At 52.3% G+C, this 19,068-nt stretch overlaps 1 protein-coding gene across 4 annotated transcripts in view; it reads left to right on the forward strand.

Annotated features, from left to right (window-relative positions):
- The window catches only part of Pde9a (phosphodiesterase 9A), an 84,504-nt gene that overhangs the window by 17,243 nt on the left and 48,193 nt on the right, over positions 1-19,068 (forward strand). For all 4 annotated transcript variants that reach the window (XM_021645152.2, XM_021645153.2, XM_060369217.1 and 1 more), the window contains exons 2-4: positions 12,137-12,207; positions 13,886-13,963; positions 18,755-18,798. In XM_021645152.2, the coding sequence (XP_021500827.1) occupies positions 12,137-12,207; positions 13,886-13,963; positions 18,755-18,798 (193 nt within the window). The remainder of the gene's footprint in view (positions 1-12,136; positions 12,208-13,885; positions 13,964-18,754; positions 18,799-19,068) is intronic.

Raw genomic sequence — 19,068 nt, forward strand, 5'->3', positions numbered from 1 at the left:
CCCATAAGGCTGTATTAAGAGGGTCCTGGCTTCTTTCTCCTCAAGCCTAGAGAAGCCTGAATGCCCGGGGACCGTGGCCCGTGACTCACTGAGTGTGTCACCTGAGACGCTCCGGTCTCTGGAACACTGAACTTGTGTGGGTACCCCTCCGAGTCCTAGTGAGCAACTGGAGCGTGGACCTACAGGGCTCCCTCTCCGAATTCAGTGCAAGCGTTAGGGACATCTCTCTCCCTCTGGTCTGCACACTGTCTCGATCACCATGCACGTGGCTCTCTCTCTCTCTCAAGTCTCTGAGACCTTTGTAAAACGGCTCAGCCTCTGCTTGCCTTCCTGGAGGGACTGGCAGCCCCTGCTCTGGATTCTGTGCCGTCTACCCCTAGAGCCTGTACAATGCTTCTCTTCCCTTCCAGTTTTCTGTGTCCCCTCCTGCTTATACAGCCTCCACGCCCAGGCCTGTGCTATTTATATTCCAACTCCCATCCTCTAGTTAGCTGTTTAATTTTCTTTTGTTCTTGGCTGGATACCAAAGAGCTTCCTCTCCGAATTGAGACAGAGAAGACCCTTTCTGCTCTCTTGAGAATTTTATATGCTCAGCGCCTCTTGCTCACACCTGGTTCTTTATCAGAGACTGAGCTCAGCTTCGGGAAGGAGGTAACTTTTTTCCTTGGTTATAAAAGCCCCACGTAATCATTTCAGGAGAGTGGGGAAATGCAATGTGACCATCAGGAAGAAAATAAAAGAATCCATTATCCTACCCCCAAGGAGCCAGCCGCTGTTGACACCTCAGGGCCTGGGTTGCTAGTTTCTCATGCAAGTGTGGATGTGTGTGCAATACGCATGTATGCTTATATGGGTGTGCTTGTGTCTGTGTCATTCCCACCCATAGCTGTGCCTGATTGTTTTGTTGTTTTGTTTTTTTTCACACAGCCTCCCATGGGTAGCATTCCCCACTGTCGCATTAAACGGTCTTCAGAGGCCCTGTCGTATCGCGTTTGTAGGCTCTGTCTGCAGATGCCCTCAACTGCAACCATCTTACTGTTTATGAGAGCCAGGGTTTTCGTTCCGTGTCTTTGCGGTAAACTCTACACAAAAGGAGCTCCCCCAGCTGGGAAACTGCTGGTGGGGTGCTGTGCCGAGCAGTGGGGTGGGCGTGAACCACAGTGGGGAGGTGACCTGGTTTGCCACGACAATTGGATGAGCTGATCCACAGGCGGCACCCGGATGGTGCCTGCTCAGCACGTGGTCAAAGCTCTCCCCACTTGCTTGCTGCCTCGACTTCTCAGGAGCAACCCCTGGAGATGAGGTTCCAAGTCGAAGGGGTAGGCCTTACCAAATGGCTCTCCTCTGGGGCTGTGTGGATACCCGTTCCTTAGATAGCATCCTAACATCACCTCAGAGCCCATAACTACTGTGGTTGTCTCCATTCTTAAGGACAATGGTAGCTTTATAGGACACTAGAGAGGGCACCCAGCTTCCCAGCAAGGTGCCTTTTAAACAACTCTCCCCCACCCCATAATAGCACACCCTAGGGGCCAACAGGGGCGTGGCTCACCTAGTGGATTCAGGCCCCCATCCTTCCTGGACCCGTTTTGTTCTACACATATTATTTCCCTTGCTGGTTCTTTTCCTGGTCCCTGTAAGATCCCGTTGCCTCAGGGGATCCCTAACCTAGCCATACCCACACCTCGCTGCCCTCACCCCACCCATTCCCCTCCAAGTCCTGAACAAACCTCTGCTCCCCTGAAGTGGGCACTGATGACAGGTCAGAGGAGCTGACTCCAGCCTGGGAATTGGGCTTACTCACATGGGTGGGTGTTACTTTAGGAGTGGGGAGGACCCCAAAGCAGTCATATGACTGAAAGTCCCCCCAGCATAGATGACGACTTCCCCATAGCTGCACCGACAGAGCCCACCCTGTCACCCCTGCCTCTGTTAACCTTTCACCTCCTGTGTGCTTCTACTACAGCTAGCCAGGGGCAGGAGAGGCAGGCTGATCTCTCACAGTCTAAAGATCTTCCTTCTCCTGCCTTTCTATTCATGAGTCTTAATAGGCCAGATCTAGAGGGTTCCTTGTGATTCCAGCTGTGCTGATTTCAAGGAGCTAACACCAGGACGTTCTTGGAGATAGTGTCCTACAGCACAGGGTATGGTGGTGACAACTTACAGTCGCCCCAGAAAGCGCTGGGTTGTTCCAGCCCCGGGAGACTGTCCTTTACTTTTTGTTGTTACCAATTTGATTATGATTAGCATTTGCTTTGCCTCCCTGGAGCCAGTATGGCTGGCATCTGACCTCATCTGCCTCTCCTCTTACTTAGACAGGACAGACACTAGCTTGACACAGAAGCCGAATGAATGCCACCTCAAGCAAATAGAGCAAGCAAAGGCTTTTCAGATGGTTCCTCTGAGATTCAAGGGTCTGGGAGGGGGCTGAGGTAGAGGACCGTGGGGATCCAGCAGCAGGAGGAAGGGAACACTGTGGGGTTCCAGTACCCTGGGTTCTCATCACCAACAGTAGCTGTGAAACTGCTGGAGGAAGCGGGAGGAGGGGGTGGCAAAGACTGTAGCATTTCTGCGAGGAGGATTTTACTGGCGATTTGTTACTCCGAGTTCAAAGAGACTTGGTGAAAATTGTTGCTAAGGCAATTGACTAGAAAATTCTACCTTCAGAGTAACGGCAACTGTGAGACATGAAAAGCTGTATGTTTTACAGCAGCCAGCTCCTCAGTGGGACTTTCCCAACATGGATTTTTTTAAAAAATAGTTTTGAAAGGTAACAAGCTTTCAGAGATGTGGAGAGGAAATTCATGCCATCCTGGTTCCCACCCAGCCTTGCAGGATGGTGTGTCTTGATGGAGTGTGGCTGGACCACAAAGGAAATTCCCAGGCACTGTCGTTCCCCCGGGGCTATGATGCCTCTAAGACTAAGTTTGGTTTGGGCTTTTTTTTCCCCAGCCTGTCAACTCAACCCAAACCTCAATTGCTGTTTGATTATGGTATTTGCCCAGCCCTGGGAGAATTTCACAACCGTAGAACCACACAGCCCTGTGTCAGGAACCCGCAGTTTCTGGTGGTCACTGGCTCAAGGCCCATCTGTGTGAACGGACCACATGGCTGCTCGGTGGTATGGTTAAGGGGGAGGCTTTTATTGAGAGGGAGTGGTGGGGAGGCAGGCATCTGGGAGTGTCCAGAGCAGAGAAACAAAGAAGTAGGCGGAACACAGCCAGAAGACTGGACATGGCCAGAGCTATCTTTGCGATAAGGGGAACTAGCAGGAGATAGAGAACAGAGAAAGCATAGCGGGACCAGCAGGGGCAGGAGCAGTGGACAGCAGGGACAGTGATACTAGCGAGAGCCACAAATAGGGAGGGTAGCTGGGAGAGAGATGGGCCAGGAGATTTGGGGGGGTATTAAAATGTATGCCAAGTACTTGTGAGTAGGGACTGAAGGAACCTGGGGGCTTGATAGACCCCACAGGTATATGTTAATTGGAGAGTCCTATGTCCCTTTTGCTGGGGGTAAGGGAAAGAACCCCTTTTGGTATGTGAGAACCAGTGTCACTAATTCCTAAGGAATACTGGCTTTCATCTAACCACCAGAGAGCCTCCTGTATGGGCCTGAGCTCCTTGCTGGATATTCAGACTGCCTTTTGGAGTCTGGGGAATTGGAGTTTCCTTTGGACCTGACACAATGCAAACCAGAGTCTCATAAACCCAGCAAGTAATGTGCACGGAAGCTGCAGGGAGGCGCTTCAGACAGACGCACAGAGCTGAGCAGCTCCGTGCTCCCTCAGTTTTGGGGAGTCCGCAGAGGAACGACCAGCAGAAGTGTGTGGGGCAAAAGGCTGGCTGTGTGCCCTTGGTCCCCTCTATGGGATTCTGGCTCTTCCGTATAGGCTCCTAATGGCTCAGAAGAGAGAACAATCACGTCTGGCCCTTGCAGCCATTTTCGGAATGAATAAAACCTGACGATCAAAAGCAAATGGGATGGAGACCCGGAGACGCCAGTTTGTGTCTGGAACCCAAATCCAAGCTTCCGTACCAAGCTTCCTCGTGCGCCCACGTGGCTCTCTTTCCACCAGTGTCCCACACGCTACTGTGAGCAGCTGCCCTCCTTGGAAGCCAGGCTGGGTTCCAGAAGTCTCAGCTTAAGGCAGATCTCCGTCCAGCACTTCTTGGTCAAAAAAGCAGCTTAAGAAAGGCAACCAGGTGTGCCTTTAATCCCAGCACTGGGGAGGTTGAGGCAGGAGGATTATTCTAAGGTTAAGGCCAGCTTGGACTCTGCATAGTGAGTTCCAGGCCAACTAGAGTTTACATAGCAAGATCCTGTTTAAAAAAATAAAAAATAAAATAAAATAAATGAGAAGGTGAGGGAGAGAGAAATAAAACCGGCTCTTTATAAAACTTTTTCAGTTTTACAGATATGTGAATTTTTAGTGGTTATTTCATATGTGTGCTCCAAAAGCCCGAACTGAGCCAGGGCAAGATGGAATAATACACGTATTGCCTAGTTATACGTGTTAATCCTGAGATTCGCTGGAGAAAAACCAATTCCACCATTTTGGGTAAGATTTAAAGCAAGCCTTATTAAATGTTAAATGATGGCCAGAAATAAAAATGGACTTTTGTCAGGACCATTCCCTGGAATTTCCCAGCTGCAGTGGCCCTAAGCCACATATTGCAGGGGCTTATAAGGACAAACCTATACTCCATCGTTTTTTCCCATGAGGCTTTGTTATCTTCCAAGAACTACAAGTCCCAGCATTCCAGGAAGCTACCTGGTCCTTGGGCAGGTGGGCCATACAGGGTAATTTGGGGCATTACAGTAGCACCTCCCCAGTACCCACCCTAGAGTAAGACTTGACCTCAAACCCTGCCACGGTGGGTAGGGCACCAGGTCTGATCATAGCTGTGTTGGGCCAGGACATAGGTGAAGGCTGAGAGTGGGGTCTGAAGGCACTTCCAATGGGGTGAGGGCTGGGAGGGTCAGAGTTGGAGCCTGACCTCTGATCCTTAGAACCCGGGGCCTGTCAAGTCAGCCAGTGTCCCTAGTGTGACAGGCTGGTGTCTTAGGGTTTCTATTGCTGTAGTAAAGCGACACCATAGCCATGGCAACTCTTATAAAGGAAAGCATTTAATTGAGGCTGGTTTACAGTTCAGGGGTTTAGTTCATTGTCATCGTGGCAGGAAGCATGGCGGCATGCAGGCAGACGTGGTGATGGAGAAAGCTGAGAGTTCTTCATCTGGATCAGCAGGCCGCAGGAAGAGAGTGACACTGGGCCTGGATTGAGCTTCTGAAACCTCAAATTCCACCCCGAGTGGCACACTTCCTCCAGCAAGACCACACCAACTTCTTAATAGTGCCACGCCCTATGAACCCATGGGGACCATTTTCACTCAAAACACCATGGATGGTATCCGATTAAACTCATTGGATCCAGCCCCTTCCGGGATCCAAATGAATCTTTAGGCTTGGCATTGCACCTCCAGATCACTGCAGTCCCATGGAAGTGAGCTGCAGGGACAGGGTCATTCATGATGTAAGATGCCAGGTAAGCCCAACCTCTTCCCATAGTCCTCTCTGCAGCTGAAAGAACCCTCATCCCATCTCCCCACTGTGTTGAGAGAGGGCAGCTACTGCCCAGCACCCACACCAGGGTGCAGCTGTGGCTGCCTCAGTCCTGCTTCCCCGCCTCGCATCAGAGACAAATCATCCAAAGCCAGTTTCATTCCAGAGCCTCCCAGCACCCACCCCTCACCCTCCTCCTCCCCAGTGACCCTCCAAGCCCTGCTGCATTTTTGTGTTGAAATCCACAGCTGCGTTGTTGGAGCATGCAGCCTGGTGAGATGCCCTTCCTGAGAATTTGGGAGCGCTGTCATTCTGTGTTTTGGCGTTTAGACCATAGGAAGGTACCACTTGTAATAATACACTTAAAAATGCCACCCAACAGATCTGGTATGAAGGGATTTATTGTACGAAGGTGGGGGAAAGAGATAGATAGAGACAGACAGACGGAGAGAGATGGGGAGGTGCGCTTCAGACACAGGGAAGGCGAGAGAGTGTGCAGGGAAGGATTGGTCCTTTGTATCTGGTGTGCGGCGGAGGCGAGTCTGGCACACACCTGGCAGTGCAGGTGATGACATCAGGTTGCTAGGCAACCTAGGAGCGGGCTTGTGGACTAACACCACCACCTCCCCCTGTGACCAGGACCCCATGGGGCAGCTGGTCGCCTGGGGGGATCAGGCTCGGAGCTCTAAAATGCTCTCCCGCCTTGTGCAGACAGCATGTCTCAGTTCCTGAGACCCTGCTGAACTTTCTTCATCTCACAGTGGGACATGGAGGGAAAGGGGGAGCTCTAATAAGTCTGACGCTTTGTAAACAGGGCCACATCCGTAGAAGGAGGCCTCTGGACTCGGAATCCAAATTGGCTCCTTCCAGCTTCACTCCGGCCCAGAAGCCACTTGGGCCTGGCGCGGCCCCTCTCACCTCTGCTCCTCAGTCTCCTGACTTGTTCCTTCGGAGTGTCCCAGCTACCATGATTTCTTTTGTCCTCTCAGGCAGGTCTGACCCCTGTGGAGACCTTGGGTGGTCGTGTAGCTGTTGTGAGGACAATCGCGTCCCTATCGAGTGGCTGACTCTCCCATCTCCAGCCCCTTGCTCCCACAGCACCCCGCAGCCCTCTGTGGACTGAGCCTACCCCCGACCCATGCCCCTCGTGGTTCCCGTGCTCCCGCTGAACTCACCACCATCTCTAAGTCTCCCAGTCTCTTAGGGAAACGTTCATGAAGTGGCCTGATGGGGCCCCTGGCTCAGTTTCATCAGCATAATGATGGGACAGGGTCACCAGGAGCCAGGGCCGCCTGCTTCACTCCCTAAGGGGCGTGTCTGGAGAGTGTCTGTGCTGGTAGCTTCAGGCTGTTACTATGATACTCTAAATTTTACTCCTCTCAGTCTTCAGAGGAAGGCGTGCAGAAGGATATTGATCAAAAAGTCTCTCCCAATTGCTCTCAACCCGTGGGTCAAGACCCCTCTGGCAACCCTATCTCCTATATATATATATATATATATATATTTTTTTTTTTTTTTTACATGACAATTTATAACAACAGCACAGTTACGGTTATGAAGTGGCAACAGAACTAATTTTATAGTTTGGGGAGCGCCACAGCATGAGGAGCTGTGTGATGGGGTCACAGCATTAGGATGGTTGAGAACCACTGGTCTGGACCCAACCAAGCTAACAGGACCATTGATTGTCAAATAGCCAGAGCTCTGACTACAGTCTATCGTCTCACTGAAACACAACTGCATGCCGCACAGGTTGTGACTGGAAGACGCTCTGGCTGCATTTGGCAACTCAGGGACCCTTGAAGACTTAAGTCAATATCCCAAGATGGTCATGAGTCTCATGGGTAACGGTGTTGGCGTGGACACTCGACACGGTGTTCAGCCAGCCGAGCTCCGGTGCTTCCGTTCCGGTACTTCCCCCTGCTTGCTGCTCACTACTCCCGGGGGAGGCCAGTGGGGCTCTGGTTCTGTTGGTCCGTTTATAGGATGGTAAACTGAGGCTCCTGTGGCTACAGTCTTCCTTCAGGGTACAAGCAATCTAGTGCAGAGAAAGGGTGAAGGTTGACGATCCATCTTCCGTCCCCAGATCCAGCCCTGCGTCTATCTGTAACAAGGTCCACAGCAGGGGGCTGATTTGAATATACACCAAGTAACCAGGGTCAGTAGTTGCCAGGTGTACCCTCATCGGCAGGTGCCCTGAGAGGAAACCTCAGCCCTGGCTGGGCCCACGAGAGCTCACACATGCCTGGGTGCCTCTATTTCTTTGTGCCACCCTTTGAATTGTACCAGCTTCTGCCAGCTCCCGGCAAGTGTCAGTAGTCTTTTCTGTGGGTGGCAGACGGGGGGTGGGGAGGGGCTCCCAGACGAAGCTTCTCTGTGGCATTCGCAGGTCTCTGCTGAGATGGAGAAGGACCAATACCCGGTGAGGAGAAGCAGTCTGCATCCCCACTTGTTTCTCTTGTCGGTGTTTTAATATCACAGTGCTGCCAGTCAAGCCACATGAAAGACTTTGGGGGTGATTTTCCATGCCCGCTGATGAGCCCCAGCCCCCGATCTGCCTCCAAGCTGGATGGCAGTACGCAATCCTGTGAATCTGGCTGCCTTGGCATCTCGTTTAAATTTCAGCTTCTGTTCTCTCGCGCTGTCTGTTTCTGAGTAATGAACAAAGGATCTACAGAATTATTCCACATCTAGACAGACAGTCCTGTGCCCTTTCTCGTGAGGCTTCCTGAGGGTCTCATGGCCGCACGCTACAGCCAGCTGGTTTTTGCAATCAATGACAGCTGGTCCAGGCTGGATGTTTCCTGACTCCGGCCATCCCAGCATCCTGCCCTCTGGCTTCTTGCCGCTTCCCACTCAGACACTCCTGGCCCTGGCTCTGCTGGAGACTAATTAACAACAAAGAGTCCTGACTCTTCTTCACATGAGATGACCGAGTGTCAAAAGATTTTTTGCTCAACTCATGTTGTCGCCAGTTCAAAAGAGACCTCAAGGAAGCAATCATGGCCACAGAGCGGAGGAATGTGGCTCTGATGGCAGCACCCCTGCACATTCCAGGTCCCTTTACATCCTCCCAAGGCTGCTTATCAGAAATGATGTCAGGAGATGGGTCCTGGTCCCAGAACAGAGCCGGTCTCCCTAGATCCAGCTTAGCTGTTTGCACGGAAACAGCGAGAGTGTCAGGTTGCATTTGATTGGCTGGAAGGCTTACCTTTCCTTTTTTCCTTCTTTCTTTTAAAACCGGATCTCACATAGCCCAGGCAAGTCTCAGACTCACCACACTGCCCAGACTGGTCTCCAATTCATGATCCTCAGGCCCCAGCCTTCCAGATGCCAGGTTTACAGGCATATATCACTATCCCTGGCTAAGAATTCACCTTCCAACTTTTAAAAGTCTCACTTCTACCTATCCTGTCATTGGAGGCACACACACACACACACACACAATCTCTTTCATTCACATTTCATCAGCAGTCCTTATAAATCTGGGCAAACAGATTTCTCAGAATTGCCTGGACAGTGCAAGGCTCTTTCTTGACATGCCAGAAGCTAAGGTGTTTCTTTTCAGTGGAAAGACTGTGACTCCTCAGGAAGTAGGTTCCACCCCCCACCAGAGGAAGTTCAAAGCTTTGACCCCATGTGGCAGCCCTGGCTCTGTGAGAGTCGCCCACTGCTCCAGAGGAACCCCAGCAGCTAACCCCATTGCCATGGAAAAGAAAGACTATTTAATACAACTTTCTGAGGAGAGGAGGAGGCGGAGATGGCAATTAAAAAAAAACAAAAAACAAAAAAAACAACATATTATTTTAAAATGTTTCAGCTTAAAAAAAAAAAAACCTACCAGTGTGTTAAAATGGCTTAAGAAGAAACGAAAGGAGTTCTTTGTGGAGCTAGAACTGCACAAGTCATATCTTCTAGGGGCTCACTGTGCTCTTTGGTGAATTCTGCTGGGTGTGGTTGGCAGCTTCACCAGGCTGTTTCTCTGTGAATAGGAGTTGTGGTTATCCTGTTCAGATCCCCAGCCTGTGGAGGTGGGCATGGAGGCCTGCCTGGGCTCAGCTCTCGGGGCTCAGCAGTTCCCAGTGTGCTCCTTCACTGTGGCCTCGGGACTTCTTCAAAACCACAAAATCTTGAAAATGGAACAATAGCTATCACTATAACAGCTGCTGCCTTTGTGGGCCCATCCCACAGAACTTAAAATTGAGGCCCAAAGAAGTGGGAGAGGCACCACATCCCTGACCCCTCAGAGGCTCCCTGTGAGCCTAGTACAAACAAAGTTGTAGAGCCTCCTGCTTCACCCAGATCCTGTGCATGGCACCCCTGAGCTGGCCAGGGACCATTGCTTCTCTGACTGCAGGTTTTGAAGAAGCTCTTATCCCCGCCCTCTTTTTTCTTAGAAGTCTCCTAGCAAGATCAATCATAAAAGGGGCTTTCATGCCTCCCTCCTTTGCTGCCCCATCTCCCGCTCATAGACATGTGAGACCTCAAAAACCAAACTGCACGGGCAGAATGAGCTACAAGAAAGACCCCGTTTGCCATGATGGGTGGATGGCTAGAACCCCAGGCTAACGCAGGACTCTGGGTTGGGCTGTGCCAGCAACCCTGCAGCATAAACCAGGGCTCAGAGGCCCATGCCAGGGGTGCTCAGGCCAGGCTGGCACCGGGTAAAGGTGTGCTCTGATGATAGTAGGGACCAAAGATGTTGCCACTGTGTGCAGATAGCAGGGTAAAGAGAGGGCAGGAAGACTAGGAGAGGGGCGTCCATAGGGCTGGAACCAGAAACCAGTGTCCTGGCTGGGCCAGGACAAGCCCCAGGACCCTACATACCTAGCAAGGAGTTGGAGCTTCCCTGTGGGTGACAGGAGCTAGGAGGGGCTCTGCAAAGAAAAGTGATATACCACATAGGGGCGTGACAGGGACAGGACGAGGCAGGAAATGAGCCAGGAAGGAGTCTAGGCACGACCAGAACAGCATCCTCAGGAGGGTGCTGTGGACACTGGAGACAGTGCAGATGGATGACTCAAATCACGGCTAGCACCCACGGTGTAGATACAAAGGGTGGAATCTGTGAGGCATGAACAAATGTATATGTTTTTTGTGTCACTGGTGGCCTGTCAGCATGCAGGAAATGGCCTTCGTCCCAGAAAGGCCAAGTTCATGGGAGAGAGTCATCTCTTTGCCATATTTCCCTCTTTCTGAGTAGAAAAAGAATGAACTCAGCTAAGAGAAACTTACGTCGCTCATCAAAACATAACAGCCTGGTCCTCCCCCATACACAGGGACTAAAGGGCATTTACCGCAGTGATCCAGGGAGAAGCATCCGAGGGAAATGTCTGTTGAATGAAAGCAGGGCTAGGGGTGCCTGTGATCCCCGCAGTCCAGAGCTGGAGACGGAAGGAGGATTTCAATTCTGGGTCACACAACGCACAGGGGGCTGGGACCATACGTAGCCCAGTGTCAGACCACGCTCCTTTGATGTAAGAGCCTCTTGGTTTGATCCCCAGTACAATCGAGGGAAGGGAAAAAGAGAGCTACGATAAAGTTAGATTTATTAATTATGCACGAGGAGGGGATTGGTGACAATAATAAAATAAAATGATTAGCAGTGAAAAAGAGCCGAGACTCACAGCAGGGCTGTGGGTCTAGACCAGGCTGATGCAGGAGACGCTTTTGCCGACCTGCAGGGCTGGATGCTGGCGGCATCAGGGTCACGGCACAACCGTTCACATTTTGCTTCGACACCAGCGATTTGCAGCTGTTGCCTTGTCGTTTTGATTCCCACCTTAGATCTGGTCGTTCGGCCCCAGATCCTCATTCCCCCAAGACTAAAAGGCAATCTTTAAAAAAAAAAAAAAATCAATAAACTTGAATTTCCTTTTCCCATAACAACTCTGTGAGGTGACTAGAGACTGACTCTGCCTCTGTACCCTGGAACGACATCCTTACTTTTGTATCAGACGCAAACACCCCCGCCCCCCCCCCACCCCCCGTCCCCTCAGCCCTGCAGGCCTGGAGAAGCAGACGGGCGACTTATTTTCACCTAGCAAAGGAATTAAGCTTTTCCATGTTCGCCGACCGAATGAAGAGATGCCCCGTGTGGCACTGGAGCCCGAGGTTGTGAAAAGTAAACAGCAGTGCCCAACAGCCAGGAAGTGGGTGCATGGAGCCCAGCATCTCCATGGAAACCAGTTGCCGCTCTGCTACCTCGCTGCTGCTCTTGTGCTTTTTTTGTGCATGCACAAGTGTGTTCATGGGTGTGTGGTTACACATGGGTGCGCATGTATTCGGGAATCCAGGGGGTAGCCTTAGGTGATGCTCCTCAGGAGCCATGCGTCCTGGTTTTTTTGAGGCAGCATCTCTCACTGGCCTGACACTCACCGCGTAGGTTAGGCTGGATGACCGGTGAGCCCTAGGGATCCTCCCGTCTCTGCCTCCCCGGTGTTGGTGTTAGAAGCATGTGACAACCCTCTGTCCAGGAGTCCTAAGGAGGCTTGAACTCGGGTCCTCATGCTTGCTTACACGCACGCTGCTCACTGAGCCAACTCTGCAGCGTGGCTTCCGTGTCTTGCAGGTGGTTTTCAGCAAGTACTGCAACTCCAGTGACATCATGGACCTGTTCTGTATCGCCACCGGCCTGCCTAGGTGAGTGGACCAGAGAAGGGCGAAGCTGCAAGTGGGGGTTCATGGGCAGAGGAGTCCCCCCCCACCCCGGGCTTCTGCTGGGATTTCCCTCAAATCAGTGAAGCGAACCCCACGGGAATCCAGCCGCAGAATCCAGCCGCCATGTTGAACTCCGTGTTCAGAGCTGGGTTTCCCCTTCCACGTGTTCGCTCCATGTTGAGGAAGAGGGGCAGTTGTTTTGGAGTTGCCCAGGCCTCAAATAACTCTAAGTGCCTTTGCCCTCAGTGGCGTTGTCCCCATCAGCATTCTACACGCAGGCTTACCCCACTGCACGCGACGGCTTCAGAGATGTGTTAAAAGCAGTCGCCTAGCCTACAGAATCCTCAAAATCCCCCCACACTTCCCTAAAGTCTCTTCCTAAAGGCTTTCCTAAAGCCTCTACTAGCATGGGGATTTTCTAATTACAGGCTGAGCCTCGCTAGTCCTCAAACCCCAAATCCCAAGTTCTCCCAGATCTGGAACAGTGTTAGCACTGACCCGGCACCGAGAGCGGAGAATGCTGCGCTTGATGGTGTGAAATGTCCATCAAAATGCAGAGTGAAATGCGTGGTTTATGTCTTTAGGCATGGGTCGGCTCTGCACAGTATCACATCCCATATATTCAGGTAGCCTAACATCTGAAAAAAAATATCAAATGCTTCTGGCCCTGAGCATTTTGGATAAGGGACACTTGGCCCATTTTAGCATCTAAAGATGGAGTGGCGTTGGATGGAGATAACTTTAAAGTTCGGGTCAGGATCAGTGGAGGTGAATGGGACAGAAGGATGATGAAAGCCTTTCACAAAGCAGCAAGGAAAGCCACTGAGAAGCTGAAGCCCGATCCCAGAGGCTACGGCAAACGACAGAATGCGGCAAGAGCAACCACCACACGGGCAGCTTTGGGCAGCGTGGATCAAGATCTGTAAAACATATGCTATGTGCACACCTATGTGCGTGCTGTGGGACTAGGGAGTCCTTTCTATTGTGCTAGTTTGAAAGATTCACAGCCCCCTGGGGATGCCGAATCGCAAGCCCCAGTCCCGGGAAGAAAAACCTGTCTCAAAATCCAAGGTGGACGGTGCCTGAGGAATGCCACGGAGGTTGACCTCTGACCTCATTCGTGCACTTATGCTTATGGACACAAATCAAGATGCAATGGTAAAGATTCCCAGTTGAAGGCCAGAGGGCTCAGCTCACTTGGCAGAGGTGACAGCTCCCTAGAAGCCCCTGGATGAGAGGCTGGGAGGAGACCAGTTTGGACCTGTTTAAGTCCGCTTTGCGGGAGAGAACTGGGACAGACTCAGGGCGGTTCTCCAGGGGCCCAGACGCAGCAAGGTAGGCGGTGCCTCCTGTCTCTGATCTAGGTTAGTTAGCTTCCTTAACCGCCCGACTCAATAAATTCGCCTTGCTCCAATTCCCACTCTAAATTACTGAAGAATTAACAGGCTCTTCGGATACACTTGCCCTTTTCGCTTGATTTGCTCAGGGGGACTGAGGCGGGGAAGGGCGCATTGACAAGACAGCCAGATGGCCCTGCCTCCCCTCAGCCAAGGTTACCCGGTGGCCAGTCCTCAGGTCCTGGTTCCTTTGGGCTCTGTCACATGAGGCCCATGTGCAAGCGTTGTGGGGGGTGGCCAGTGCTGACGTTTGTGTTTTGCAGGAACACCACCATCTCCCTTCTGACCACAGACGATGCCATGGTTTCCATCGACCCCACCATGCCTGCCAACTCAGAGCGGTAAGCGGCTCTTCCTGGGGCTTCTGCACGCCATGTGTGCCGTGTGCCGGGGAGCTTGCAATTTGGTTTTGTTTACTACTGCTGAAAAGTGTGAAAGTTTCAGCGGAGACGGGAAGAGGCAGATGGGAGGCAGGAGGAGGAGGCTCCATGTACTCCTCCTTGTGAAACCATGCTCCGTTCTCAACAGGGCCCCTGTGAGGAGGCCATGTGCAGACAGGGAAGCTGAAGCACGGGGGACTAGGCTAGCCCCAGCCTGAAGAGTCTTTGTAGGAGGACCAGGACTTTGTCTCCCCACTTAAGCCCTTCCTGGAACATTCTGTGTGTAGGAAGAAGGAGGCCGAGGCACAGAAGGTCAAAGGTAGCCAGTGGCTGCATTTGCACTTGTGAAAATGAGTAGGATGTCTGGGGCCAGTTATCTGTAGGCTCAGGGAGGACGTGGAACAGGGCCCTTGAGTTGGTGATGTCACTCTTCCAGGTGGCCTGGGAAGTCCCTAGTGTCCCTAGAGTCTCCATGTCGTACGCGCAGTTCAGCAAAATAGAACTTAAAATGCAGCCTCTGGGGCTGGTGGAGATGAGTCAGCTGGTGAAGGGCTTGCACGCAAGGCTGACGATATGAGTTCAAGCCCAGAAGTTCAAGCGTGAAGCTGGACAGAGAGATCAAACTCCACGAAGTTGTCCTCTGACCCCCTCCTCTCTCTCTCTCTTACACACAATCACACAGATCATTAAATACACTCCTAGGAGAGCATGGGAGTGGACAGTGAGCCATTGGAAGATGGCCCTCAGGATCCTCTCTGCTCCTCCTCACCATCACCCCATAAGCCTCAGGGAGGTTTGGGGACCTTTGTCAATCTGGTCATTATGGTCCCTGCTGTGAATCCATGGCTCTGAGCCCACAGGAGAAAGCAGGGAGCAGGCAGACCCACCACAAACAAACACCCTTGGTTGCTCCATGTAAGCAGGGAAATATTTGAGTTCACAGATGGGTCCATTCAGGACCTCCACCCACGCACCTGAGGGGTTCCTTACCTGATGGGAGTAACCTGAACACTCAGACACGTGGGAACTTCGTAGCTCGTTCCTGCTGTCAAAAGTCTGCGTACAGATCAGCGGGACCCCAGTGAGCTTTCTCTTGTCTTGATGAACATGGCTGCTACTGTTACCCATGACGCTTGGCCTTGGCCAGGTCCCCACACTAGGGATCCTCATCAATTCTCAGGCACAGGACGACACCGTTGTCCCCTCATCCTGCCCCTGGAAGTCAGTGTTCCAGGCAGACCCGCCCTCACGCTGATCCAGACTCCCCCAAGGCTCATGCCTCATTGGCTCACCAAAGACTCCAGTGATTGTCACATACATGTCATTTCCAATCTGCCTGACCCAAAGCTCCATCAGGAGAAAGGGACTGAGTGGCTCCTCACCTCAACACCCAGAATCCTAAAGTGGCCACGTCGGGGGTGGGATTTCTCTCAAACTTGTGCCCTGTTTGTGTAAGCAGGGTCCAAGCCATGTAGGTTTTGCTGAATTCTGTTATAACAGTTCAGCCTGCAGAGAGACTCCAACTGTTCAGGAAACAGAGAACAATCGCCTATCTGACCCCAGGGCCTCCTGAACAAGAAAAACACAACAACAACACACATACACACACACACATGTGCCTTTCCCCCATCCCTCTATCCCCCAAACCCCTGAGCTCCTCCACATCCCCCACCTCCCCACCCCAACCTCCCCACCACCACCACCGCAAGCCATAATGTGCAGAACAAACACTGCATTTGTGGGATGCTGAAAACCACGTCTCACCTGCGCAGAGGGATGGAGATGCGTAAGGCTGGATGGGCGTCTGGTGCCATGTGTTGGGGTTACAGAGGTGTGGATACGGAGACAGAGCTAGGTACAGGGAAGGCCGGGTGAAGCAGAGATGTGGACAACCCAGTGTGACCTAAATGACCGAGGTCTGTTGGTGGCCACATGCTGTGTGAGTGCATGGGGTTGGGGAGGTATCAGGCTGTGGGCATGGTGGACAGTGCCTGCTGTCTCCAGGGTCTCCACGTCCTCCTGCACTTCTTCCCAGCTTCTCCACCTGTCCGAAAGAGACTCAGTATCTCCTTCTGAGCTTGTGTGCTGAAGGCTACATGTGCGCCAGGACATGTGGTTCTCGGGACATATGTGGCCTGGAACTCTCCCATCCTGGTCTCCTTGGGGGTTCCTGACCTATGGGCATGCCTGTTGCCCACGTGTCCACTCGCCCACCCTGGTGGCTCAGTATAAACCAGGTCAGCTGAACAGCGCCTTTCATCTCCTGTTGTGCATTAAGACTGGCAAGTTCTTTTAAAGGGACCACTTTGACCCACAATCCCCTCTAAGATTTATTGATCCAGACCTTTGGAAATCTCTGCAAAGGGTTCTAGAGTGCAGAGAAACCGGGGTGAGAACCACATGCCGAGGAGAACCTCCAAGACCATTCTGGGCTGTGACCTGGAAGTTCTGCCCTCTGAGCCCATGTGGCACCATTCTCAGAGGTTACAGGGTAGATTCTGTGGTCTGCGTGACCCCCCTCCCACTTCCTCAAAAGCACAGGCCCACCCCTACCCCCACCCACCGTTCTAGGTGGCCTCATCGGCTGCCTGATGACTTGTGTCCGTGTTTTTAAACTTTCCTCACTTCTGAAGACCGTGCAGCTTTTCTGCTTGGACACGGTCGCCTCCCCCTGTCCCAGCCTCCCACAGGTGGAAGGCTCCTGGCAGAAGGGACCTGGCTGTAGGTAGCAGCTCTCATTCACACACTTGGATCCTGTTCGCTGTTCACAGAATGGATTCTCCATGACTCCCCACGTCTCACAGGTTTCTGGCCAGCCACTTCCATCCTGGTCAGAAGGGCAGCTGCCTCCATCTCTCACAGATTCATGCTTTCTGGCTCTCTCTCTGCACCTGTTTCAAAGTGGCGAGATGGAAGGCCAATCGGCTTCTGCTCTCATTTGGAGCTGGCCTGTTCCTCAACAAGCGAGAACAGACGTATGGGAGCCTGGCCAAACGGAGCTACAGATCTGGGTTGCCCTCAGAGGTCCTTCTCCCATCTGGCTCCTTTCTCTGACCAAAGAACATTGTAGGTTTAGCAGTGTCCATCTCTTGGTGCTGCGGCTTGGACCCTGCCCTTACTGTCTTGCCGGGGAAAGGGGAACAGATGCTTAAATGGTGTGAGGAGAGAGGGCCATATGGAGCAGCATATGGAGAGAGGAGAGGGCCAGAATCGACACCGCACACTTCTGACATAACACAAACACATCTTCGCTCTCCGATTTTAGCCAAGTTGTGAGACGTGCGGCTTTCTGCTGGGTAAAGCAGCCGGGTGCCAGAGAGGAGGGCTATCCAGCCGTCTCTCTGCTCAGCACACATGCCTCCTACGGAGATGCCCAGCTGGCGCCAGGCGCCTGCATCCGGAGGCACTTGGAAAGGAAGCCTAGTGCCCAAGCACAGAACAGACACGCAATGAAAGTCCACGGCCATTTATCACCTCCAGAGCGGGAGGGGGGTTATGTCACGTACATTATATCAACAGTGTCGAGGAAGAGATCAAGGAAGCTATAACTCAGTTGGCTCAGATGGAGCCAAGAGCGTGTTCAGTCCCGGAAGACATGTCAATGGCTCTACAGAACTGGGCTGAGAGGATTTGGGAACCAGGAGCCAGGACTAAGCAAGAGGCCATGAAATGTAGCCAGGAAGCTATGCCTGTGGTCTCTGGCCAGTGGCATCTGCCTGCTGGTTACATTCAGACCAAAGCACCATGGGGTGATGAGCGCCCCAAAGACAGACAGCATAACAGTGTTTCTGTCCCTTCAGAAACCCACACTTGAATATGGAACATCGTTGCCCATTCACAGGACCATTTAGGCCTTGCTCACTGCCAGCTCCTTCCACAGTGGGCTCACAGAACAGCACAAGTGAGTGAGCGAGTGCAGGCCTGACAGTCCCTGGGCTCTGATGTCTTCCTAGGGTCCTTTGTAAGACTGAGGGTCAGGGGTGCGAACTCTCACATCACCTCTGCAGGCTGTCTGTCTCTCTTGCCTTGTAGGGAACATATCAGGTTGCAACTTCTGCTAAATGGTTGATGGGGGGGGGGAACCCAACTAATCAACCGATCTCTCCTGAGATCAGTTAGCACTGTTGCCTGGTTTCCACTGGTCTCAGAAGCCTGTTCCTGCCCCTAACCAGTGGTCTTTCTGTCAGTTTAAAGCCTTTCCCTGCCATCCCAAACAGCCAGGGTCCCCTGCATGGCTTCAGACAGGCCCCTGAATAATGGGGGATGGTTTTGACAGGGTAAGTGGGTCCAGTACAGACCTGTGAGCTCCGACAGAAGCTGGAGGGAGCCGGTTTGCACTGGTTTGGGATAGATGTGGGCAAGAATGCCAGGGTCCTCTGGTCCCACCTGATACTGTCTCTCTGATTCTTAATTATGTCGACGATGGCAGAAATTTGCTTCCTTATGATCAAACGGGGAACATTATGAAGGAGCTTCAGTTAGATGATAGTTTTAAAAATTAGATGCTTCTGAGTGAGAGAATTCAGTCCAGACTGGGGTGAAGGGGTATCGGGGTGTCGCTCTGCGGCAGAGCATGAGCTTGGAATGTGCAGGGCCTGAGGTTCCACTGAGGCTCCAGCACCTCAAGGGAAAAAGAAAACAAATCACCAAGCTGAGCCACTGAATTGAAAAGCTCCCTGGGGACAGCTTATCGCAGGCAGCAGCCAGTGCCTCCGGCTGCCACTCACTGGGACGCTCTCTCTTCTCTTGCAGAACTCCTTACAAGGTGAGACCTGTGGCCGTCAAGCAACTGTCTGGTAAGGCCCTGTTATCACGTTTGAAATAGAGGGGGGGGGAAGGGAGAGGATTCCAGCTTTCTCCACATGATGGAATGCATGTCCAGTTTAGTGTATGATTCTGCAGGATCTGAAATCTGGTGCTCTTGTCCAGGTGCCCCCCCCCCCCCCCAGTTCCCACCCTGACCCAGAGAACATGATAGGTAATGGGTTCATTCTACCTGGGTTCCCAGACCCACAGCTGTCTCCATCCTGCGGGCTGCAAAGTCAGGCCGCCAGCCCACTGGGTTT

This window comes from Meriones unguiculatus, chromosome 16 (assembly GCF_030254825.1).
Source record: "Meriones unguiculatus strain TT.TT164.6M chromosome 16, Bangor_MerUng_6.1, whole genome shotgun sequence".
NCBI lineage: Eukaryota > Metazoa > Chordata > Mammalia > Rodentia > Muridae > Meriones > Meriones unguiculatus.